General features: G+C 40.8%; 1 protein-coding gene across 1 annotated transcript in view; it reads right to left on the bottom strand.

Moving 5' to 3' along the window:
* The window catches only part of EFNA2 (ephrin A2), a 513,974-nt gene that overhangs the window by 161,432 nt on the left and 327,747 nt on the right, over positions 1 to 24,795 (bottom strand). Inside the window, exon 2 of the mRNA XM_082256218.1 lies at positions 2,450 to 2,742. Coding sequence (XP_082112344.1) covers positions 2,450 to 2,742 — 293 coding nt within the window. The remainder of the gene's footprint in view (positions 1 to 2,449; positions 2,743 to 24,795) is intronic.

A 24,795-nucleotide genomic window follows, 5' to 3' on the forward strand; every position in this document is an offset into this window, starting at 1 on the left:
AGGGGATTGTTTTCTCTCAACAAAAGTGAAGCAACACTCACTTTAAAGTAAATCTACAGTCAAAACTTTATTTAATTTTGGATAGAATGTGGAAGGTTATGTGTTTTATTGCTATTTGTTGTTGACTCTTTCTATTTTGGTTGGTGACCACTGTCTTTGGGAAAGACAGTGGTCACTGTCTTTCACACTTGTCACCAGGTAGTAAGTGGAAATCCTTCAGTGTTGTTACCTGTTCTGTTGGCAACTGTCCTGGCTGTGCCTATGCTTTACAGCTACATGAACTTCTATTAGACTGTGTTCAATTGTCTCCTGCCTCTAGACTCAACCCTATAAAAGTCAACCGAGAACTAATGTGCAGGCAGGACAGTGAGGACTTAGATTGCTGGATGCTGTTAGATCAAGGTAAGAATGTATCTGTGGGTTTGGTTACATCAGAGGAATTGGACAAAATGGATGAATTCACTTTCTTTTAAAGTGTATTTATGTTATTTGGAATTAATCTGCCGATTACTACTGCTCATGGGAACCCACGGCCTATTGTCCCTACGTGGACACATCTATGCTTTTTGGCGGCTAAGAGGACCATTCTAAAATCATGGAATCAACCTAGTCCTCCTACCCTACTAGCTGTTAAAAGGGAGCTTCGATCACTACTGTATAAGGAACGTATGGATACAGTCTTACAACATTATAAACCTATAAAAAGTTTTTTTGACAAATTGCAACCCTTTATAGAGCAAGAACTTACGGATGCGGATATTCAATATTTTATGAAACCTTTCAGATATACGAATTGGTACTTAAAGGCTGAATTAACACGAACTTTGGGAAAATTAAAGATAAGTGCTCCGTAGGTCTGACCATAACTATCACCCTCCTTCCCAAATTGGTTTATTTCATGATTATATTTAGGTCTTATATATTTATATGGAGTGGCAAGGGACTAATACTCTAGGATACAAATGAAAATACTCATATCTAGTAGCAATAGCAAAAAATTTAAATCAATCAAGGGGACCAGCCTAGGTTAAGATGTTGAGAAATTATATCTTTTTTCTGTATTGGACCTTTTTTTTTCTTCTCCCCTTCCCCCTTCCCCCTTCCCCTCTTTTTTTTTCTTTTTTTTTTCTCCTCTCTATCCTAGAATATAGAGCAAAGATTTTTTGATATTGTGATTACTAATTTTTCTTTTCTTATGTTTGTATTATTTGTTTGTTATAAAAATTTATAAAAAGAGATTGAAAAAAAAAAAGTGTATTTATACTTGAGAGAATATAGCCTCAGTACTGGTTCTCACATTCATCATCAATTCCCTAAATGCATGTAGTGTTTTTGTCATTACTTTGCATAACAGGTGTGATTAGAGATGGAGCCCGAATTGTTGAGGGAATTTGTATGTGAATACTGTACAAGAATGTACAAGCATCTTTTAAATCTGTATATAATTTGTCAGATTTTTGATAATCAATCTATCAAGCCCACCATATCGGGCCTTTTTAGCATTGTAATATGTTACTGCATACACTTTAAAATATCAATATGAATTAGGAGCATCAAAAATATAGAACATCTCTTAAAAACTCTGCAGAATCACCAGATAAATATCTAAAAAGATAACCCAAGTTTGGATCCATAATAGCTCTATTCTGTAAGGCTGCAAGTGTAAAATAAATATTACAAAAATAAATATATAAAAAATATATAAATATTTTTTAAAAAGTAGCGCCAAACCTTTATATAATTATACTAGATCATAATAATTTAAAACATATAGTGCAAATATATCATATGTAGGTGAGAAAAAAAAGTTATGAATAGTGCCAATAATCTGTGACAAATCACAATGTACAAATATACTCAATGTACACAAAATGGTGTCAATCAACCAAACAACAATCAGTGGCCAATCTCAATGTGCATAAGAATTCCCTGCAAAAACGGTAAACAATCCAACACATGAAATGTAAAAGTCCCAGTATGAAAATCTGTGTATTATGAAAATATCCAAGTGTCAATCGACCATATACACAACAATCTTGATGTATAGGAAAGTCCATTTGATTCAAAATAAACACTCTTAGCTGTGGTAATCCCCACAGGAGGATATGTGTATCCCAAGGATGTCCCTCAGATTATTGGCACTATTCATAATTATTTCTCACCCTCACATGGTATATTTGCACTATATGTTTTATATTATTATGATTGCGATCGATTATTACGCACTTTTCATTTTTTGTGATTTAGACTCACCAGATAACATAGGTTATTTTATATGACCTTTGAACGTCACTTTTTTTATATGATCTTTGAACAACAGAACATTTAAACATGTTTGTTGCTTACTAAAGGGGCTAATATGTACAAAACAAACTTGTATATAATAAAAGGAATGGTAGACAGAGATTATAAATATGTAGGCTTGCTTATTTGTTCCATTGATACTTACAAATATAATAATATTCATGTCCAGGACGAAACTCAAACCCCAGAGAGAATGGCGTAAACAGCTGGAATTTTTCTGAAAACTTCAGTGGTCCATTAGGGGAATCTGGACGATTGCATTCCCATCGTTTGAACCCCTTCTGTCGATGGTCACAGGAGGCATGGCCATCATAATTTACCATATAGAGTATGTAACGCTCCATCCTGTCTGCTGGGAGAGGAATTTCATAATGGGGGCAGTAAATATCCAGGTAATCATTGATGCTCACATCCACAGTATAGTCACCATGATGGAACCTAAGAAAAAGAATGAGAAAAGTCAGATATTCAGTTTCATCTCTTCTTTGCAGTAATTTCTTTGTAGACAGGATTTTCATGGTCAGACAAAAGCTAGCAGATTAAAAAATATCTTTTCTCTTGGAAAAGATCCAATTCACTTTATAGTAATGGAAGCGTATGCATTTCAGAGCAAAAAAAGAATACAGCTGAATGAAAAGGAACAAAGGAAATAAACACTTGCTATGAATAGATCATTGATTAGATTAAAAAATAATCTGGATTCAATTTTGTATCATTGACTCAAGGATTATGCTTCTTTGTACAAATTCCTTTCTGGCAGTAATATACACCGTACAATATTCAGAGGGTCTCCCAATTAATGCAAAATATTCCATTTTAAAACTGAAATATAGTAGTAGGATCATTTATCGTATTAGACATGGTAAAAAAAATAAAAAATTATGCTAAAATGGAAATTGGAAATTTAAAGTGGTAAGTGGTGCAGGGTAATATCACAATGTGCTAGTATGCAATGTAATTAATATCACATTGAGCTAGTATGCATTGCATACTAGCACATTATGAGAGCTTTACCTTAAAACTAAACCCTCCATCAGTGTGCTGTCACCGATGACAGAGCTCCCATCTTACATAGTTACATAGTTTATGAGGTCGAAAAAAGACACCAGTCCATCCAGTTCAACCGATGTGTGTGTGTGTGTTTGCTGTTAACCGTACATTGTATACCCCTGTATGTTGTGGTCTCTAAGGTGATCATCTAATAGTTTTTTGAAACTATCGATGCTCCCTGCTGATACCACTGCTTGTGGAAGAGAATTTCACATCCTTACTGCTCTGACAGTGAAGAACCCCTTACGTATTTAAAGGTTAAACCGTTTTTCCTCTAGTTTTAGTGAGTGGCCCGTGTCTTATTGTATCTCCTTTCTCTGAAAAGTTTGTTCCTTATGCTCGGGTCGCCAGTACAGTATTTGTACATTGATATAATATCCCCTCTCAATCGTCTCTTCTCCAGAGAGAATAAGTTCAGTGCTTGTAGTCTTTCCTCATAGCTGATGTCCTCCATTCCCCTAATTATTTTTGTTGCCCTTCTCTGGACTTTCTCCAGTTCCAGCACATCCTTCCTGAGGACCGGTGCCCAGAACTGGACAGCATACTCCATTCTGTGATTTTAAATTCCTGCACCAGGGGAGCACAACGTGTTACAACTAAGACACCTTTGTGACATCTTTCCACTGCCACTTGGAAAGCCCAAATAACAAGCATATTGCAACTGTCTGTTCATGCAAGGCATTCTCTCAGTGCTCCTACACACTCACCTTCACCTCCCACCACCTGGTTTCGCGGCACAGAGCTCTGAAGGGGCGGCATTAGTTTGCCATCCCTTCAGAATGCATGCATCGGTGACGTCACCGGCTGCTGTTCACTGGAATATCTCCTAAATGGTGCACATTTAGGAGATATTAATTTTACCTACAGGTAAGCTTTAATATAAGCTTACCTGTAGGTAAAAGTAGCAGAAAATAGTTTACTATTGCTTTAAGGTGATTGTAAAGTTTGTTTTTTTTTTTGTTTTTTTTTTAACAAACATGTCATACTTACCTGCTCTGAGCATGGGGATTGCACAGAGCAGCCCCACTCATCCTCTTCTCGAGTCCCCTGCTGGCACTCTCGGCTCCTCCTCTTGTCACCATAGGAAGCCGCCAATGGCTCCTGCTGCTTCCTCTATGTGCAGTGATGAGAGAGAAAGATGGGGGATTACCACTGCTCTCTGGCACAGAGCTGGATCGAGATCGGGCTCAGGTAAGTATTTGGGGGGGGGGCTTGGGGGAGCTGAACATAGAAGGTTTTTTAAATTAATCCAGAGAAATGTAGGCCTTTACAACCACTTTAAAGTGGATGTAAACCCTTACATATACCAAGTAAAGTGAACAGCCTCAGATGATACACAGAGATTAAACATATCCTCCTACATAAGTTTTACATGTACATCTGCTGCGTTCAGCTTTCTACATAGTTTAGAAAGTGCACATCATGTTACAAAACTTGTTTCCTCATTCAGCAGTGGGTGTGGAGTCTTGGCATACACTGTGTGTGAGCTGATTGGAAGAAAGGCACACGCCCCCCTCCACATGGGCAGAGGAACAAAGAAATTTGCAGAGCTGTGCTGTGAATAGACAAGCTGTTTGCTTATCTATGTCTAAGTTCCCTCCCCGACACACAAATTTCCAGCTGTTTTCATCTCCTGTGTCGGAGAGCACTTTAAAGGAAAACTGTGCTTGAGACAACATGCATACGTATACTTATTCTATTAATTAAAATCGCCCAGTGAAAGCATTAAAGTCATAAAACATTGAAAAAAATACTTACCTTACACTCCAGCTTTCAAATGTTTCCTGTAAGTGCTGGTGACCTCACCACAAGAGAAGGCACTAGACACTGTGCCGGAGTACATTCCCGTGGGATTTTTTGGATCCTCAGATTTTCCAGGATTCAATGAGAAGGCGCATTGGGTGTAAGGTAAGGTATTTTTTACATAAAGACCTACACCCTGAAGGTTACAATGTGCCAATCAGCTCCCCACAGCTGAGAATAACTACAACTGTCCAATTTCCAGTAACGAAAGGTCTACAACATTGTTATGTTTGCTACTAAACATTTTGTGGAATGTGGTTTAGCAAAATACAGCCTGGAGCCTTTTCCCACTGGTTCTCATGAGATACATACTCATTTAATGGCCCAACATATACTCTGGAATTAAACTGTAAGCAAAATGCAAATGAAAAGCAGCTATTGCAAATTCCCCTCCTCCACCTCGCCCCCCAGAAGTATTACATACTTGCCAACAGTCCCTGATTTTCCGGGACAGTCCGGATATTTATTAATTGTCCCTTGAAGGCTGGGTATTCATGTGTAAAAAGCGCAACACTTATTTGTAAATATTGCACTAATCACATGTAAATTGTGTGCCATTTCTACGCAATTCGTACACCATTCATACACAAATCTCTCCTTCTAAGTTTCCACCCACCATCTCCTCTTCTGAATGCTGCCCAAAAAGTGGATGCAAACAAACAGAAGCAGGCTTGCCTGCCACGGCCACCACTGAATGTGCTGTCAGGTACAGCATTTAAAGGGTTCTGTAACACTGCAGCAGATGTGAGCAGAAGGAAAGGGGGGTTAAACATTTGGAATGCAAAGGTGAACAAAGAACAGGTGTGCAAAGGCAAGTGGGGAGGGGGTTGGGGAGCAAAGGGGGCATGTAGAAGTAAGCAGAGAGGGCAGAACCGCTGATAGGGGGGACCACCAGTCCTCTTGTAGGGGGCCTGAGCACACAGGGGGCCCACACAGGAAGGGGGATAAGTGATGAACGACATTTACAGACATCTTTCTCCAGCAGCTGAAAGATGATCTCTCCCCCTCTCCCTGCTGCCAGCTTTTATCTGCTGAGAAAGAGACAGCTGTCCCTCACTAATCCCCCTCCCTGTGTGGGCCCCCCTCCCAGTCCTGGCTCTAATGCTAGCTCTGCTCCTGAGTTTGTTATGTCTGTAACTTTGTTTCTCTCCCTGCAGTTCTTCCTATACTCCTTGTTCCAGCCTGTAGGGGGCAGTAAAACCTCAGCTCAACCCTTCCCATGACCAGTAGTGTAATTGAGACATTACATTGCTGATTAGTGTAAACATCTCAGTTATATTGGTGGTTAGTTTAAGCCTTCCCTTACATTGATGGTCAGTGTAAAATCCCCCCCCCCCCACCTTATATTGGTCTGTGTAAAATGTTCCATTATATAGGTGGTCAGTGTAAACTCCCTACTTTACATTGCTGGTCATTGTAAATCCCCCATTACATTGATGGTCAGTGTAGAATCCCCTGTTATGTTGGTGGCCAGTGTAAATGCTTCTAATACATTGATGGCCAATGTAAATCCCCTCCCTTACATTAGGGGCCAGTGTAAAAACCCCAAATTACATTGGTGGTTAGTGTACAAATCCCCCATTACATTGTTGATCAGTGTAGAAATTCTCCATCATATTGTTGGTCTGTGAAAAATCTCCCGTTATGTAAGTGGTTGGGTTAGGGGCCCTTTGGTGGTCAGAGTAAATCCCCCCTAACATTGGTGGTCAGTGTAAGGTCCCTCCTTACATTGGTGGACAGTATAAATATTCCCCTTACATTGGTGGTCACGGTGGGTTCCCTCCTTACACTGGAGGCCAGTGTAAATTCCCCCTAACATTGGTGGTCAGTGTAAGGTCCCTCCTCACATTGGTGGTCAGTATAAATATCCCCCTTATATTTGGTGGTCATTGTAGGGTCCCTCTTTACACTGGAGGTCAGCATAAATTCCCCCCTACATTGGTGGAGTAAACTCACCTCACCTCATATACTGAATCACAGTATGACATTTCTATTAATATTGTAAAATAGTAAATATAGCAAGAAACCTGCAGGTAGAAGGTGGCTAAGGCCATCTTGGTACACCCCACACTGCTCAGTGACAAACTGAGAATATAGTGAAATAGACTATTTCACTCGGTCTCAGTGAAAAAGTCTCTTTCAGTATTTAAGATGAGTTTACTGCAAAAATAAATGTAAAATTCAAGACTTGCGTGGGTGTAAGAAGATGTCTGCCGTTGCTTTGTGTTCTGTCACATTAGGAAACCTATTGGAGCGCATAGCGGCCATGTAGGAACGCATGGAGCATGCCCAGTAAGTAGTTTTCATCCGAACGTCACTTCCACTTGCAGAATCTGCTAGGTAGCGGTATTCTGATAGGACACCAGGCTCACAGTATAAATGGTGACCCCGGAAATACATTTTGAAATGTTGGCAGCTATGGTATTGCAGTAGAGTTCCTGTAAATTATTTTACTGTAAATGTAGGCAGCTGTGCAATTGCTACAGTAGATATTAAAGAGGATCTTCACCATATAAACAAAAATATTAAAGTCACCACCTACAAATACTGTAGCTGCTGACTTTTAGGCCCCTTTCACACTTGTGTGGCCTGAAAGTCACGCAATTTTGCTGCAATTTTTTGCCATGACTTTGACTGGACTTGAAGCAATGCCTGTATAACCTTGAGGTCTATGGACCTCAAATGGCATCAAAAACAGGCCAAGGTAGTGCAGGGACTACTTTGAAGTTGCTTCGACTTGAAGTTACACACATATGCGACTTTGCAGTCACAAGTTGCAGGACAAGCCACACAAGTGTGAAAGGGGCCTTAAAAAAACACACACACACTTGCTAATCCTGGGATCCATCGATGTCCTCACCCGACTCAGCTCTTTGCCCATCTTCAGATCCAGGCACCGGCATCTGAACTATGGGCAGTCGACTGTGACTCCTTGCTGCTTCACAACTGGCTGCCCACTGCATGTAACACAGAAAAGGTTCAAGCGCTAGTCCTGAATGCAATTTTCCTGTTGTATCATGAACCCAAAAGTTATTAAATTGTAGAAGCTGTACATCAAGTGCACCACGGCTGCCCAATCCTTAACACAGGATGGTGTATAGAAAAAATTGAAACAGAAAAGAAGGATGGCGCACTTGTGGGCACATATGGTTAATAACGTATAAATGATGACCCCAAAAATAGTCTCATAATGAGCCTTGAAGGTTAAATAAACATAAACGGATAAAAATCAATAAATATACTTCCAAACCGAACCCTGAAGCCTCCGAATCTCCTTGGGCTGCTGTGGGGATCCCTGGTGGTGATAGTGGGACTCCAATGACATCCGGTTCGGTTTGGAAGTATATTTATTGATTTTTATCCGTTTGTGTTTATTAAACCTTCAAGGCTCATTATGAGACTATTTTTGGGGTCATCATTTATACTTTATTAACCATATGTGCCCACAAGAGCGCCATCCTTCTTTTCTGTTTCAATTGCCCACTGCATGTGCATGAGCTGGAGTCTCCTGGGACCTGTGACGTGTCCCAAGAGGCTGTGGAGGATGGAGGGGGAGGCCAAACTTCTGCTTAGACTGCCACGATGATCTGACCGGAAGTGGGAGTGGGTACCTGTTAAAATCAGGTACCCACTCCCCCCCTCCAACAAAAACATTTAATTCAATTTAAATTAAACTCCCATGTAATAAACGTTAGCCTTATGTGTGTCAAAATTTCTCCATACAAGAATCTGCAGAAATCTTTAGATGCCTACTCTGAATTGTCAAATCAAAGTGCCTGGCATGGGATTATGAAACTGTGGGATTCCTGCAATGGGTAATGGAGGTAAGAAACATTTAGACAACTGTGTCACATTCATGCATACACTCCTACATCAATAAGTAGGGATTAAATCTCACCTCGGGCAGCACACATTAGAGGCATATGGGAAACATATTTATTGTCAGGTCACAGTAGCTCTACTTTTACAAAAATGCTTTGATTTAGGCATCCTTTCAAATGTGAACCTCGCTTGTAGAAACAGGCCTAACCATGTGCAATATGTAATACAACATAAAATCCACATATGTCATTTGCCAGGTCGGACAGCTTGGCATGCAGTCTATAAAATGGTCATAAAGCTGCATATGTTATTACGTTTATTCATGAGATCTACAACTGCCAGGAAATGCAGATTGTGCATTACGATAAGTAAATCAGGAATGGAAAAAAAAAGATGCAGTATTCCTTCAATCATGTTATCTAACATACAAGTACAAATAGAGCAAGCTGCTGCTCATTTGCAAGTTTACGTTGGAAATGTCTATAAATCTTTGCTACTTGTTTCGAAGCAGTTTGCTTATGAAAACAGCTTTAGCTATATGAGGAAACATTGACAGCATTCTCAGATATACTCACTGAACGTGTTTGTGCATTCACAGTCAGGTGCAAAACAGGTGCACTAGGTAAAAATAGGACCCGATTAATCAAACGTGTATAATAACTTTGCAAATGTATACCAGTGTGATACTGTCCTGTAAAAGTAAAAGCGTAATACAAACCCATCTGCTCTCTGGGATGATGTGAAGCATTCTTTTTAAAACTAACATTTTTGTCTTTGATGGAAATCAGATAAATCCATTTTAACACTATCAGAAATTTAGGCTTTTCATAACATTATTTTCTGTTCAAGGTTTTTCAGTCATCCACACTGGTTTGAAAATTCTTCATGAGCACCCAAGGTTTTATAAAAAACAGTATATCCTCGTAAATTATGACTTCTACTGGCCCAAATCCTTTCCACAAATCCCTTTTGGAAAAATAAAAACCCAAGATAAGTCATATTTACAATTTTTTTGTTGTAAAGTAGAAGACACAGGATCTTTAGTCTTTAACCATGGGTTATATGCAGCTACATTCAGTTGGTTGGACTATGGCAGGCGTGTCCAAACCATGGCCCTCCAGCTGTTCAGGAACTACAATTCCCATCATGCCTTGTTATGTCTGGGAATGTCAGAGATTTACAATGCCTCATGGGACGTGTAGTTCCGCAACAGCTGGAGGGCTGTGGTTTGGACACCCCTGGACTATGGCAAAAAAGAAAGCTGCATGGACATCCATTATATAACCCTTTCTATTCTCTCAGTTTCTTTCTAGTGTAACGAGCTGATGGACCTCTTTGCTCTACTGAAAGAATCTTACCTCTTACTTACATGGCTCCTTCTGCAGCTTCCAGAATGTTTGACACCTGACCTGAACCTCTGGGAACCGTACATGGACCCCCCCCATCCTGGAGGGTGGAGCCTGGTTAGGGTTTCATCCCTTGTATCCTGTCACCAGTGTGGAGACATCTGCCATGGTATGTTCAGGGCTTGTGCCCCTTATATCAAACTATCAATGGCTTGGCCGGTACACGTCACCAGATCTCCAGGATGGGCCTTTTCTCTGACCATATGCAGAGGATTGTTCGGCTGAAATGTGCCTCTCTCCCAGTGACAGCTTCCTCCATGGGACCATGAAACATATCTGGTCCTTTCTCCAGCCTAGTCTAGATCAGCATCTGGCTTTAAGTACCATTAACTGTCAAACCTAGGGCTTGGTTGTTCAGTTTTAGAGACCATTTGCCTCTCAGTCTTTAGTTAGGGCATTTTTGCAGGGTTCTGAATACCTTTCTTGTCCTTTACATTCCCTGTGACTCAGTGGGACCTCAAAGTAGTTGTAAGAGCTCAAGGTTTTTAGAATGCATGAAGGTAAAAAACCTTCTGTGTGCAGCAGCCCCCCCCCCCAATACTTACCTGAGCCCCATCTTGTTCCAACAATGCGCACAAGAGCAGTGGCTCTCCCGGGTCTCTTCCTCCTCATTGGGTGAGACAGCAGTGCTTGCTATGGGGGCACCCGACAGGAGGGAGGGGCCTGAGAAGAGGAGGATTAGGGCTACTCTGTGCGAAACCACTGCACCGAGCAGGTAAATATTAAATATTTGTTATTTATTTATTTTTTTATGGGAGCCTTTAATAACTCTATAACTTGGGTCTCTTGGTTCTTCAGAGGCCACCCTTCAAACCTATTAAGCATATTCCTTCATCTAAACTACCATGTAGGGTGCCCTTCCTTGTTGCTATTACCTCTGTGCGGAGGGTCTCTGACTTAGTGGCCTTATCCTGTGAAGAAATTTTCCTGGTGTTACACAAGGTTGTCCAGAGGCTTAAAAACCTATTTTCTGCCAAAGGTGGTTTCCTAGGTAGAGTAGACAAGTCATTATTGAACCATCTAAAGCAGGGATCTTCAAACTACGGCCCTTCAGCTGTTGCAGAACTACACACCCCATGAGTTATTGTAAAACTCTGATATCCACAGACATAACTAGGCATGAAGACCCCTGATCTAAAGGATAGATGTATGCCTTTAAAGGCATACACCATCAGATCTGTTAGTGCTGATGGGCTTTTTAGCATCAGGCATCTGCTTCTCAGATTTGCATGCTTACCACCTAGACTTCTGATCACACATTTATTAAGTTCTTTCAGATGGATGTTCCGGCCTCTTCTGATCCCAGTGTTCAGTGTAAGGTGCTACAAGTTGAGTTTGTGGAATCCTTCTTGACTTGATGGCATTTGTTTGCTGTTACTAGCCCCTCAGTTGCACTGCTTTTGGACATCCCATGATTAGAGACTAAAGATCTGTCCTGTACTGTATGACCAATAAAACAGGGTTTTTTAACTTACCAGTAAAATCTGTTTCTTGGAGTATAGTATATGACAAAGGTTCCTTTCCTCTATATAATAAACTCTTTATTGCTTGCTACAAAGCTGAGGCTAGCTGGTCATGGGAGGGTTATACAGGGGATATCCCTACAGCTTTCCTTTTTGGCCTGTCGCTTGAAGGTAGCTGTATATGACTCATGGTTAAAGGCTAAAAATTATGCATCCTTTACTCCAAAAAGCATATTTTACTAGTAAGTCGAAAATCCTTTTATTAAAATTGGGTTTTCCAGACTCCCAAGGTATCAATGAAAATATTTCATAGAACATGTAGGCTGCTAGTTGCTTACATTTTATTTGTGTATCTAGTTCAGTAGGCACACAGGTGTACTTTAAATACATTTCTTTCGCAAAACCCTCCGATGTACCAAAGTAATGTGTCACAAAGAAAGCCTGCCAATTTTACAGTACAATTCGCAGTTTTCCCTCTAATTCATGTTATCTTCACAAACAAAAATCTGTTTTTTTTTCTAGATGTTATCTATATTTTTGCCCAGAACACATTAAGTCAAATTCTTTTCTGACACATGAAGCAAGTGAGCTTGCATGACATGACTGGCATAAGCTTAGGCCAATGGTATCCATTAAATTAAATATGAATTAAATAAAGAATTTAAAATATACATTTTAAATCAAACCTTAATAAGTCTTTTTACTATTCTCCTGTTCTCCCCTGTACTTTAGCATTAAGGCGTTAGTTTATGAAACCGAAATGAGCAGCGATCCTGATGATCGCAGCTCATCTCGGATAATTTTTGGTTTATGAAACAGAGATGATTGGGGGAGAACATATTCTCCGCTGATCATCTCCACACACTGAGAATCTGTCATTGACTGACACAGAAACGGCCAGTTTATGAAGCTGCGATCTCCGCACTTCACTGGCGATCTGTGCCAGAATTCACACTCCCAGATTCACCATCCCAGAGGTGGAGAATTGGGGAGAGAAGACAGAATACCCTGAGAACTGAGGGGGAAGGAGGAGGATTATGACTTCCTTCTTCCTCAATGAGACCCTCCAAGACACTAAACATGTCCCCCTGTCATATTTATTTATATATATATATATATATATATATATATATATAAAGATGGCACCTGGAATTTAATAAGCAACTACCGTATTTATCGGCGTATAATACCTAAATTTTAGGAGGGAAATTTTAGGAAAAAAGCTTAAATTTGAAATAAACAACTTTGAACTCAGAACTCTTTTTTTAAATCAAATGCAGCCTCACCAGTGCCCATGAATGCGGCCTCACCAGCGCAGTGTCCATAAATGCAGCCTCGCCAGCGCAGTGTCCAGCAATGCAGCCTTGCCAGCGCAGTGTCCAGCAATGCAGCCGTCCAGCAATGAAGCCTTGCTAGGGCAGTGTCCGGCAATGCAGCCTCACCAGCGCAGTGTCCAGCAATGCAGCCTTGCCAGTGCAGTGTCCAGCAAAGCAGCCTTGCTAGGGCAGTGTCCAGCAATGCAGCCTCGCCAGCGCAGTGTCCAGCAATGCGGCCTCGCCAGCGCAGTGTCCAGCAATGCAGCCTCGCCAGCGCAGTGTTCAGCAATGCAGCCTCGCCAGCGCAGTGTTCAGCAATGCAGCCTCGCCAGCGCAGTGTTCAGCAATGCAGCCTTGCCAGCGCAGTGTTCAGCAATGCAGCCTCGCCAGCGCAGTGTCCAGCAATGCAGCCTTGCTAGGGCAGTGTCCAGCAATGCAGCCTCGCCAGCGCAGTGTCCACCAATGCAGCCTCTCCAGGGCAGTGTTCACCAATGCAGCCTCGCCAGCCCCATTGCACAGAGCCGGGGCGGGCGGGGCCGAGGAGAAGGGAGGATGAGCGGCCGCTGTCATCTGAAGTTCCAGGCACCTATGATAGACATCACACATCCCGGCATTGGGCCACTGTGCTGTCTATCATAGGAGGTGGGACTTCCTATGACAACGACCGCTCGTCCTTCCTTCTGCTTGGCCCAGCCCCCCACCCTCTGCCTCTCAGCGCTGCTTGGCCTTTTATTTTTTATAAATCGGCATATAACGCACTTCTGCTTTGCCCTCCATTTTTAGGAGGAAAAAGTGCATGTTATACGCCAATAAATACGGTAACTAAACTAAGCATGCAGTAACTATGCTATTGGATAGTTACTGCATGTGCCCAAAGGATGAGGTCAGCTGACTACCTGCATATACTGAATGACCAGGTTATTCCATCAATGGATTTTTCCTTCCCTGATGGCACGGGCATATTTCAAGATGACAATGCCAGGATTCATCAGGCTCAAATTGTGAAAGAGTGGTTCAGGGAGCATAAGACATAATTTTCACACATGGATTGGCCACCACAGAGTTCAGAACTTAACCCCATTGAGAATCTTTGAGATGTGCTGGAGATGGCTTTGCGCAGTGGTCCGACTCTCCCATCATCCCTACAAGATCTTGGTGAAAAATGTATGCGACACTGGACAGAAATAAATCTTGTGACATTGCAGAAGCTTATCGAAACAATGCCACAGCGAATGCGTGCCGTAATCAAAGCCAACAAAATATTAGAGCGTGTGACCTTTTTTTTTTTTTTAGTGGCGATCTTTTTTTGGGCCAGACAGTGTATATATATACATATATATAGATATATAAAAATGTGTGTGTGTATTATATATATATATACATAAAACGTCTGTGTGTGTATAAATATATATATATATATATATATATATATATATATATATATATATATATATATATATATATATTTTGAGTAGGGGGACTAATTATTTTATTAACATTAGGTGGGGGGGGTCTCCTCTGAGAATACACGTGTATTCAGCAGTGATAATTTACCATTGCCTAATAAGTGGGCACCAGCGATTTGCTCGTACTGTAATTTCGCTATGTCTCACGAGATACCAGGCAGCCCATTCGCTTTTACACAGATCTCAGCTGTTTTCAGAGGAAAAACTTCTCCTCTGTTTTCCCTGTGAGAACTGAAGTTCTCAGCCAGAGTTGCTCATTTTCCTCTGAGATCTGCCGCAAAGTGAACTGAGAGAAAACTTCTCAGTTTCATAAACATACACCTTAGACTTGGAGGAAAAAGGAGAGCACTGAGAACCAAACACATGGTATTGTATTGCACAGTGCTGGGAAAGTGACAACTTGAGTCTCTAGATTGGAGAAGAAAGTACAAGGATATAATCTCATCAATGAGCTGTTTTTTCAATCTCCAACCACAGTCTTGACCATTTTGTATTGCCTTAACTGCGGCGGAGAAAAGTAATTGTTAGGACTTCATGTAGTGTCTGCCAAGGGCTGCCTGCTTTGGAACACAGAATTACAGATTTTTTTTAGCAGGTAAGGCAGTTTACATAAAATACATGTGTTTCAACAGTGCATTTAGCAGTTTGTCTACACTAGCTCTTCGAAATCCAAAGGGCATATTTATAAAGCTACGAACGTGACATTTATAAAATGCCCCATCCTGTACCATCTTAGTAGTCAGGCGTTGGGTTAATCTCCTTGACAATAGATTGAAGTTTCATTTGGAAATGGCAAAACATGTAGGATCTCCTGAATGCCTATAGTTCTATACAACTACACCTTTTGAATATTACACAGAATTCACAGCTTTCCACTGTGTTCACATTTCAGATTTTTTTTCAATAGACAACTGGCGAAAAAAAGTAAAGATAGCACTGTGTATCTATAACTCTTCAACATAAAACAATTTCCGGCACCAATGACAGCATTGTCTGATTTACAGTAATAATGTTCAACTCAGTCTGTGCAAAATGGTACTTTAGAGCACTGTATGTATGAAACAACAAATCTTCAATTCTGAATCACATCAATGTGTGATAATTGCACAAACTGGCTGTTCCCTCTGTCCACAAAAAAAGTAATGCTTTGCTTATGGACTTTTTCATTGAATTCACAGACATCATTCATATTCCTGCATATATATGGACTGCTTCCACATTTATGTAGCGCTACTCCCGAAAGGAGCTGCTGATTAGGATGTGTTTTCTGTTCTTTGCCTCAACCTTTCCCAAAAACCTGAATCCCTCTTACACATCAGGTTATGTGTACAAACATACAATATCACAGACAGGAAAACGTAATATAATGTATACCTTAAAGAGATTGTTAAGCCACTTGCAGGACTTTGTATAATCCTGTTTGTCTCCTAAGCCTGTGTGCCTCTGTCTATGTGTTTTATAAAAAAAAAAAAATGCTATATATACCTGATTTCAATGTGCTGCTCGGCAATCACATGACCCAGCTGGCTCTCTCCTCTCCCCATCTGACAGCTGCAGAGGGCGGGGCCGAGATTCCTCTGCTGACGTCACTCGAGAGGAGAGGACGAGAGAGAGAGCCAGCTGATCATGTGATCACCGAGCAGCCAATTTAGATATATACAGCATTTTGTTTTTATACAACACAGACAAACAGGATTATATAACATATTAACAGTTATTTGAGCAGCAGGAGGGGCAGGTGGGCCGTGACACGGTGATGACAGGCAGGGAGGGGAGGGGAGTGGAGAGGAAGACAGAGGAAAGCAGAGAGCAGGGCTACAGATGACTGAGGCACGTAAACTGACTACAGTGTCAGGGTTTACCAGCCATGATACACCGTGGTCAGTGTACAGAGGGGAGGGTAGAAACTGGCAGGATCAGCCAGGTATTTTAGGTGATAGAAGTGGCCAAATTACACAGCACAAGCACTGTGCTCTATAACATGCTTTAAGGGAACAGGATCAATTTATTTTTTTAGGGTAAAAAACGCTTTAATGTAATGTCACCCAATATGGTTGATAACTAGGCAAGCATAAAATGGATTAACAATGGTAATAAAAAATTAGCATACAAAGTATTTAACAGTAATGACTAGGCATAAGATGACATTTGGAATCAGCATAAACAATACCAGGGCCACCTCAAGTGCAGCAATCAGCAGTAGTAAAGTGCAATCTATAGAGTGCTGAAACTATACTGCCAGAGTGCATTTATGGTGGTGATGCCAATCCTAGACCAGCTGGGTATGCACTGTTCAACAGAAAAGGAGAATGGTAGAGGGGGAGGGGGGCAGGGAAACAAAGTGACTTGCAGAATAAATATTATGGGAGGGGCAGTGCTTCGAGATGTTCTTCTGATGACCATCGTTCTGGCCCTTTAAGAGTGTTGGCACACTTAACAACAGTCCCAGTTAACCTGCATGCAGTATAGGTATGGTATAGTCTCAACACAGGTGCAAGGTAGATGCAGTTCAGATGCACTAAAGCTTTGGTATAATGCAGTATAGGGTTGGTATAAGTGCAGTCTAGGTTTGGAATAGGTGAGGTATATTTTGTGCCCTACTCTCAGTGGCTCAGTCCCTGCTAGAAGTATCAGCAATGGGCTAATATTCCTCTCAGCAGTCCCCAGGCTGCTGCAGTGACTACTTGCTATAAAAGGGGGACCCCTCAGTTTCTTCCTTAAGGCCTTCAGTAATCAGCTTTGGGAAGCAGAGGGTGAGTGGATGCTCCAGTCTCCCTGTGGCAGAGATGCAACTGCTGTGATGTGGGCGGTGCTGCGCTGCCCCCAAATGTCCTTACTCTGAGTCTCAGGCTGGTATCTCCTCTAGTATGGTCTCCCACTGGCAGACGAATATTCAGACAGAGGTACTCTCTCTCTAACTCCCTGAGCACCAAGAGGAAGAGCTTTCCCGCTTGCTGACCGCCTCACGTATGAGTACGGCGGCAGAGCAGGTCTCATGGACTGGATCAAGTATCTAGTACATGATCCAGCACTTCCGGATAGGGGGCGTGCGCGCACCACCGGCTGTGATCAGTCACAGTTCAAGCCAATGATTGACCGCCGCACCCACTGATCGGCGAGGAAGAAGACAGGACAGAGCTTTGTCAATGTAAACTATACAGAGCTCCGCAGTGTCAGTGGAGATGTGTCGGCTTTTGTTTCCCTGCAAAGCAGGGAATAAAAACCGGCACATCCAGTAGTAAAAGAACCTCACAGTAAACACACCAGGCACGCATTTAACCCTTTGATCACCCTAGATGTTAACCCCTTCCCAGTCAGTGTCATTAATACAGTGCATATTTTTAGCAATGATCACTGTATTACTGTCACTGATTCCCACAAAGTGTCAGTTAGTGTCAGACTGCTCACCATATTATCACATTCCTGCTATAAGTCGCTGATTGCCGCTATTACCAAAAATATGTAGCAGAACACACATTGGCCTAAATTTATGAAGAAAGTTGATTTTTACAATTTTTTAATTGGATATGTTTTATAGTAGAAAGTAAACAAAAGCCCAGTGGTGATCAAACACCACTATGAGAAAGCTTTATTTGTGGGAAATGATATAAATCTCATTGGTATACAGCGTTGCATGACTGCTCAATTGTCAATTAAAGTAATGCAGTGCTAAAAAGCAAAAAAAACCTGGTCATGAAGGGGGGTAAATCTTCCGGAGGTAAAGTAGTTAATAAAAATCATCTTTCACTACTTTTACAGCACAGTGTGTATTGGGATCTGTAGTGTAAGGAGTCATATGGCCCCATTATACGGTTGCCATCTTAAACTACAACTCCCTGGATTCTCAACGCTCTGCATAGAAGTATATGACTTGCTTGGCTTTAGCCAAGCTTTTCCCTGCTGGCTGGAGGAGAACTGTGTAGCATAACATCAGTATCTAAGTAGAGGGAGAGAAGAATAAAATGCAATGTCTCCTTCTCCATACTGCTTTAGCCCAGCACCGGGCTACATTTGCAAATGGTTGGCATGCCTGCTACATCTCACAGATACTATGTTCTTTACTAGACTATATCTGACAGTGATCGAATCACAATTAAATTTTTTGACATATTCTACATTTGTTTTCCAAGGTTTAAATTTAGGAATTGTTTGTAGGTAAATGTTAAAAACCACCGCCATAACTAGTATAAAATTAAATAAATAAAAATTTCAGTATATGTGCCAAAGTTTGTAGACACTATAATGTTCACGTAAGCAATCAATATACGTCTATTGGGATTTTTTTTACAAAACATGTAGCAGAATACATATTGCCCTATATTTATGAAGAAATTCGATTTTTAATTATTTTTTTATTGGATGGGTTTTATAGCAGAAAGTACAAAATATTTTATTTTTTTTTTCAAAAATGTCAGTCTCTTTTTGTTTATAGCGCCAAAAATAAAACACCCGGTGGTGATCAAAAACCACCAAAAGAAAGCTCTTTTTGTGGGAAAAAGAAAGGCATCAATTTATTTGGGCACAGCGTTTCATGACCCAGAAATTTTCAGGTAAAGTGCCAAAAAGCAAACAAAAATGGCCTGGTCTTGAAGGGGGTAAACCTTACGGAGGTCAAAAATCATCTCTCCTACAGCACAGTGTGTACTGGGATCCGTAGTGTAGTCAATTGGTTGCCATCTCAAACTACAACTCCCAGGACTCTCAATGCTCTGCATTGAGATATATATGGCTTGCTTGGATTTAGCCAAGATTTCCCCTGCTGGCCTGGAGTTGTGCAGCCTAACATCAGTATCTCAGTAGAGGGAGAGGAGAATAAAATGCAATGTCTCCTTCTCCATATTGCTTTAGCTCAGCACTGGGCTACATTTACAAATGGTCGGTATGCTACAATGCACAGGTACCATGTTCTTTATAAGAAGATATCTTACAGTGGTCTAATCACAATTTAAACACACTATATTGACATATGCCATACTTGTTTTCCAAGGTTAAAATTTAAGAATGGTTTGTAGGTTAAAGTTAAAAATCAAGTTTCTGTATATAACCTGGGTCTGACTGCTAGAAAATATATTCCTCTCAATCCTGTTGCCCGCAATTCACATCCCCTATCCACGCCATTAACTACCACTAGAGTGTATCTATGTTGTATAGTAAAACCAATTGCTCACAAGGGCCACGCTATATTAAGTAAAATAGGAGGGGGTGAGCTGGGTTTTTCAGTTATTTATGTGTTACTTTTTGTATTCTCTCTCTTTTCATGTTTCCATCTCACCATGGTATAATGGTAACTTCCCCTGCCAAAATGAATTACCTACTGTGCTTTTATCATCTCCACGTATATGTGTTTAGAGGCAATTACTCATCTATTGATTCCCCATTTCTCTCTCTCATACAGAATATGTATTCCTTGGAAAACACATTACTCGGAAAGCCTCCTTGTCATTGGTTTAGACATGTGAATGACACCTGAGTCAAGGGGCCGCACAATGCTTTGGGGTAAAGAGGCATTTTGCATGACGTGATGGTTCCGGGAACTTTGCTCCGCACAACATGTTAGGCATCATACCGCTGAGTGAATGTAATTTGTTGGGTGATTGGAGCTGTATTATAATGTAGTGTATTTATGCATCACAGCACAGGGTGGAATGTACTCCGATTAGGTATTTTGTTTTTTATATATTTTATATAAGGCCCCATGCACACTGGACATTTTTACAGCTGCTGTTTTTGGCGTCAGACGTTTTTTTCTGCAGCCAGTAAACTCCCCAGCATTTTATCCTATGTGTCCATGTACACATAGGCTGTTATCAGTAGTTTTTGCAGGGGCTGAAAAAAGCTGAAAACGCCAAAAAAATAGCTGAAAAACGCTGCTTTTCGGCATTTATCAAAGTTTTTTGAGCCATAAGCTTTTGTGGGAGTATAGTTTTGTTAAAAAAAAAAAGCTAAAAAAACAGTACAGTTGAAAAAAGCTGAAAATGTGCTGAAAAACGCTATTGCAAAAAAGCTGAAAAACTCCTTCTACAGATTTCTACTGACGTTTTGATAACGTCTACTGTGCATGAGGCCTAAAAATGAAGCATAATTTTTCAGCATGAAAATATGTGCTACAAGCCTTAGGGAGCAGTGGAGGCGCTGGCATTTGAATGTCAGTGACTGGGGCAAAGAGCCAGGAGGGGTGAGGCTTGAGGCTGGAGAAAAATTGAAGCCCTGTTTACAGCCTGGACCTAAGAGTTAATGTCCAGAAAATGGTTCCTGAACTTGAGTACTGATGTTACCTTAAAGATTAAATCAGGAAAAACAAATATTCACGTTTAAAGGTGGAATTATCCTTTCATTTTTTTTCCATTGGAACATGTCCTTGATGCCAGTGTCCAACTTCCCATGTTTTTTTTTTTTGTTTTTCTTTTAACTGTAGTTTGCCTATTATCCCTAAAAATGGACAGAATTTAAAAGCAAGACTCAAAGATCTTAGCTCCAAATGGAAGGACTCCACCCTACCATTTCTCTACAAATGAACTCTAATGCGCAGTGCTGCCTTACCATGATGTAAATTCAACTACTGAGTATATGCTGTTTGAAAAAAAATTGCTAATATCTGGCGGCTATGGTTTCAACGTCAAAATACTTCCTTGGTGGCTGTCACCTAACATGCTTGTGGTGGTTGCATTACGACGCAAATGCCCTCCCGCCTTGAATTTGGCATTATCCTAATTTAGCAAAGAGTATGTTTGTCTAGCAAATTATGTGCTAAATGAAAATACCCTAATCTTTTATTATTTTCAACCCATGGTTTCTTACCCTCATATGTAACAAGCGACTTGTGAATGTCTAAAGCCCCTTACCCTCTTTTACATCTCCCACCCATTTCCCTTCGGTTTATTGATATAAAAATATATTGCAACAAAAGTCACCGTCCACATTACAATATTAATATGGGCGATACCACTGGAGATACAAGACTATATATGCCCACTTTTAGTAGTGTTGATCTTTTTTTTTTCTTCATTTTTCGCCATTAATTGATAACCCGGGATCCCGTAAAATGAACAAAACATTTTTGGTACAACACATAAATGAAGCTTTCATTGTTTTGTTTGGCTGGATTGTGCTCATTTACTTCAATGAAAGTCATATATTATGAGAAAAACACCAGCTTTGCTTTCTACCAAGGAACAAAAAGACATGCTATTTCTCTAATTTGAAAAATGCAAACCACGCAAGTCGCTACGAATAGCAGAAGATGATATTGCTCGCTTGTAAATGGAGACTCAAATGCGAGCTCAGCAGTGCACTGTCATAAGCCAGCTCATTTCTGCATACAGACAGCCCTGAGGAATTAATGCTACATGAATATTAGAAGCACCCATGTCTTTCTATACATATTTCATAGATTCTACCCGTACAAAGAGAGGGGTTAATTGTATGTTTTATTTTATTGCTCAGTGAAGGTGAGAAGTGAACAATCTCAATCTCTTCACAAATGCATTTTACTCCCCTGTGTGCAGCTATCCATTGTTATAGGGATTAATTGAAATATCTTGTAAGATTTTCCGTACATGAATTTGACAAAATTTATGTGTCCCCCCATGTTAAATCCCAAAGCAGGATGTTGACGTTATTTCACAGCAGGGTTTCCTCACCAATTAATTTGAGGTTTCTACCCATTGCACTTCTAGTTGGATAAATCTACCTCGCTAGCAGAGATATGTCAGGCCTGTCGCTACGATTCTGTTTTGAGTCTCTGACAGGTAGAGGAGAAATCTACCCTAATTACCTGCAAAAACAATTGTTGACTTCATTCTAGAGCGACTGGTATACTTAGGATAAAAATGTTTTGCCCAGGGCTCTTCTGAATAGATGCCAGGCTGAGACAATGAAAGAAGTTAATACAGTTATCTCTGGTGGGAAATAGAAGAGTGTACATATTTTGAGAGCTTGGGACACGTGTACTGCCTTTGGGACAGGTAGTGTGGGGGTGTGTTTCGTATGTGGCTGCAAGACAGTGCTTAAATTACCTTGTCAAACCCCAGAGGAGCCTGGAAGGGATTTCATTTCTAGAAAAAATAGTGAGTACAGTTGAATCCGTTTGCTTCATGACTTCATTTTATTTTAGAAAGCCTAACTGTTATGACTCTATAAAGCTTCTGAATAACTTTCTACTTGGTTAAAACTGTGTTGTAGTTGAAAATAGACAACAGTACAAGAAATCTTTAAGAAGACTCAACCGCAGCTTTAAAGCCCACCTCCAGGTAAAAATCAAAGCCAACCCATCCTTTGCACCCATTCACATAATTACATAGTTGGTCAGGTTGAAAAAAGACCACTAGTCCATCTAGTTCAACCAATAAAAAAGAAAAAAAAAAATCATAAAATCTGATATACACAATTCTATACTAACAGATGATCCAGAGGAAGGCGAAAAACCCCAGCAAAGCGTGATCCAATTTGCAACAGCTGGGGAAAAAACTCCTTCCTGATCCCCCGAGAAGCAATCAGATATTCCCTGGATCAACTTTACCTATAAATGTGAGCAGGGTTTTTTTTTCTCAGAGAATAGGTTCAGGAACTCTTCTCTTTTAAGTCACCCTTCGCCTCTGCCCCTTACCTACCTACAAGAACCGTTCCTTGGTTCCACCCCTTACCCACCTCCCAATACCTCCCCTTTTAGAGAATACAGACCCAAGTATTATTTTGTGGTGCTAAGTATTTTGTATAGAATTTGTTAATGATTACAAGAAAGACAGTAAAATAGATCTAGCAAAAATGGACATTCCAACGACAATATATCTACCCCAGCAACAATAGACTCCCAACAGCCAACATTAATAGGCCCTCCAGCAGCCAGCAACAAAGACCCCTCCCTCAACAGTACATCCCTCCCAGCAACAATTGACCCACTGCAACATAAGATTCACCCCCAGCAACAATGGATCCCTACCAGCAACAATAGACCACCCCCCCTGCAAAAATAGAACCCTTCCAGCATCAAAAGTTTCCTCAGTAGCCAGCATCAATAGACTCCTTCCTCTAAAGTACCTCCCTCCCAGCAACAACTGACCCCCAGCAACATACATTACATACATACATTCAGTTCTGGAGGTGCCGGAACTGCGTTACCCCGCGTTCCCGCTGAAAAAAAGGCCTGAATGTGAGTACCCAGTTATATTTAGGAAATAATTCAGGCCTTTTTTAAAGCAATCTACAAAGCTGGCCAGAACCACCTCTGGAGGGATTGAGTCTATCTCAAATTTTCACAGCTCTTACTGTTAAGAAAACTTTCCGTATTTGGAGATGAAATCACTTTTCTTCTAGATGTAAAGAGTGCCCCATTGTCCTCTGTGATGACCTTAAAGTGAACAACTCTACACCAAGTTCACTATATGGACCACGTATATATTTATACATGTTTATCATATCCCCCTTAATCTCCTCTTCTCAAGAGAGAATAAATTCAGTTCCTCTTATCTTTCCCCATAGCTGAGCTCCTCCATGCCTCTTATCAGTTTGGTTACCCTTCTCTGCACTCTCTGCAGCTCCCCAATATCCATTTTGAGAACTGGTGTCCAAAACGGAAATTCATATTTACCATTCACCATTTTGTTTTGTTTTTTTAAAAAGAGCCCCTCCAAAACTTTTTTTAAATTATCTGGCTCTGTCATCATGTGACCCTTTGCAGACCCTCTGCCAATAGTGGAGACTGGTGTTCCACTACTACAGTCCAGGTCTGCTGCTAACAGGTCCGGTTGTTGCCTCGTGTCACGATGCCATCATACTACTTTAGTCTTCTGGAGCCTGTGATAACCCTGCTGCTAGATAGCCATTGGGAAGTGTCCACGTCACCCAGACAGTGACTTAGACACCCGAATAAGGGCCCTCTCACTTTGCACTGAGAAAAAAAGAACATTCAGTACTCCGCACATCACAAGACAGTGTATTTAGATAAGTATTCTTGGCATTATTTTTTATATTACTGGGCAACATGTTTGGGGGTCTCTGGCCATAAAAGAGCTTTATGCATCCCTCCTTAAAGCGGAGTTCCACCCTCCGAAAGTTTATTTTAATAAAAATACCCCCGGGACAGTCAGGGCTAGTGCATTCCACAATGGATAGCCTCTGAACTGTCCCAGGTCACACTTACCTTTAAGAAGAAATACTGTAGGCGCAT

This window comes from Pelophylax lessonae (assembly GCF_965119305.1).
Source record: "Pelophylax lessonae genome assembly, chromosome: 1".
Taxonomy (NCBI): Eukaryota; Metazoa; Chordata; class Amphibia; order Anura; family Ranidae; genus Pelophylax; species Pelophylax lessonae.